At 38.2% G+C, this 2,217-nt stretch overlaps 1 protein-coding gene across 1 annotated transcript; it reads right to left on the minus strand.

Annotated features, from left to right (window-relative positions):
* Nucleotides 1-410: 410 nt before the first annotated feature.
* Nucleotides 411-1,223, minus strand: LOC111408641. The gene is made up of 2 exons (XM_023038381.1): nt 1,016-1,223; nt 411-910 (listed from the first exon to the last, which is right to left on the minus strand). Exons 1-2 carry the CDS (start codon nt 1,221-1,223, stop codon nt 411-413), a joined length of 708 nt encoding a protein of 235 aa, XP_022894149.1.
* Nucleotides 1,224-2,217: the final 994 nt, after the last annotated feature.

Below are 2,217 nucleotides of genomic sequence, written 5' to 3' on the forward strand. Positions count from 1 at the left end.
TTGAGGGGTGGACCTAATTCAGAATTGGATTTTTTGGCTAAGGTGGTAGCAATTACTTGTTGTGGTGGAAGGTTTAGCTGGTCATGGAACATTTTGTTTCGGTGATACCAAAAACCCCAAGTGATGAGTAAAAATTTCGATTGAGCATCCTTTGAGTCTTTTGCCATTATATCCATAGCTACTTGCATGAAATCTCCCAGGTGATCCTTATTCTGTAGTGCTGGGAACTGTCTGGTTAGGAGATGGCAAGTAGAAGGGCAATTGAGCAGAACATGGCCTAGGTCTTCTACCTGGTAGTCGCAAAAACAACATTGAGTGGCAATAGGGATTCCTCTTCAAATCAGATTTTGTTTCGAGGGCAAGCTTTCTTTACAAGCTCTCCAAGCAAAAATTATTACTTTTTGGGGTATCTATAGACGCCATATAGTATCCCATTTTTTTTTCTTAGTTGTATTTGAAGAGTTTCCACGGTCTGGAGTTAGACAATTCTTGAAGAATCTATATGCACTACTAACAAAATAAAGTCCGATTTTTTCATGTTCCCATAACCAGAAATCTTTTTCTCCCAAAGGGCTTGGATGTAATTTCAGTATTGCCTCCACAATTTTTGGATTGAATAGAGCCCTAAGTTTAGTCAGGTTCCACCACTTCAAGTTCAGATCAATCAATGAAGCCACTGGACTTTCAAGTTGTTGATTGTGATGTTGTAAATCATTTACCAAGTCCCTGCTTAGATTTTTCACTCCCGGGATCCAGTTATCATTTAGAATGTGTATAGTGTGACCATCACCAACAACCCATCTTCTCCCTTGTATCAGTAGATTTTTAGCCTTCCAGATTCCACACCAAGCATAAGAGGGGTTACTTCTAATAGATGCTTTAAGAATGTTAACTTTAGGGAAGTAACGAGCTTAGAATATTTTGTGACCTAAACTGTCTATGTGCTGTAATAGCCTCCAAGCCTATTTTCTAAGCATAGGTATGTTGAAGATTCCCAGCTCCTTGAAGCCCATACCCCCCATGGATTTCAATGTACACATGGTATTCCAGGATTGCCAATGAATTTTTCGTTCCTCCTTTCTTTGGTCCCACCAAAATCTACTCATCATCCTTTCAATTTCAGTGCATAATGTGGAGGAAAGTTTCAAGCAACTCATAGCATAGGAGGGGATTGCTAAAGCCACTGATTTGAGGAGGATTTCTCTTCCCCCTTGGGAGAACATACCACTCTTCTAACTTTGTAATTTCAACCAAACCTTGTGTTTTATTTCAGAGAAAGCTCGATTTCTGGATCTACCGATCATATGTGGTAATCCCAGATACATTTAATATTTCTGTATTTCAGAAGCATTCCAAAGAGCCATAATTTCTTGCTTCTTGTTTGGCTTTACATTTGCACTAAAGACCATAGAGGTTTTATCTCTATTCAACTATTGACCCAATGCATCTTCATAGCTACTAAGGAGAGCTTGTAGTCGAGTAGTAGTTTCCACATTTGCTTAACAGAAAATCAGGCTGTCGTTTGGAAAGAGAATATGATTCAAGCTTGCAGCTCTTCTACACACTTGAATACCATTTACTAATTTATTTCTTTTCGCTGTATTCAATAGATTAATCAACTTTCGGTACATAAGAGGAATAGATAGGACGATATTGGACCCCCTTGAGGGGATAATGCGACCTATGGTGTCAAGGACCGTAGCTTTACTTAGTTCCTTGACACTATCGCAACCGCAGTTTGTCCAATTTCGACCGCACATTGTAAATATTACTTCAAGTTTGAGTTGTAATTTTCTTTTCATTGTAATAGTTATTTCAGTTGTAAAATAACTCTGATATTAGTAAACGTTTAGCATGATTCCTCATTTTTTAAACGTCTACTCCTATCACTTAGGTTTTTGTTCAGAATGCTATTATATGGGGTATTAGTCATCTAAAAATCTTTCAAGCTCACTGGTGTCTGCCCCCTTCACCAGCAATTGTGATTTTCTGCTTTCGTCAATTATAATGTTCAGTTTTCATCAATTAATGTTCAATTTACTTTCAATGTATTCAAATTCTCTATTGTAAGCTTTCTACAAAATTGTAATCAAATTTTCTTTCGTCCCAACGCGACTGAACAAAGGCAAAGGTAGTCTAGTGGAGCAGACTACTGCCGCACGATGTCCCTTTCTGTGCCAAGAAGAAAGGCACCCCATGAAAGTTGGTATCAGAGCT

Source organism: Olea europaea, chromosome 13 (genome assembly GCF_002742605.1).
Source record: "Olea europaea var. sylvestris chromosome 13, O_europaea_v1, whole genome shotgun sequence".
In the NCBI taxonomy this organism is placed as follows: Eukaryota; Viridiplantae; Streptophyta; class Magnoliopsida; order Lamiales; family Oleaceae; genus Olea; species Olea europaea.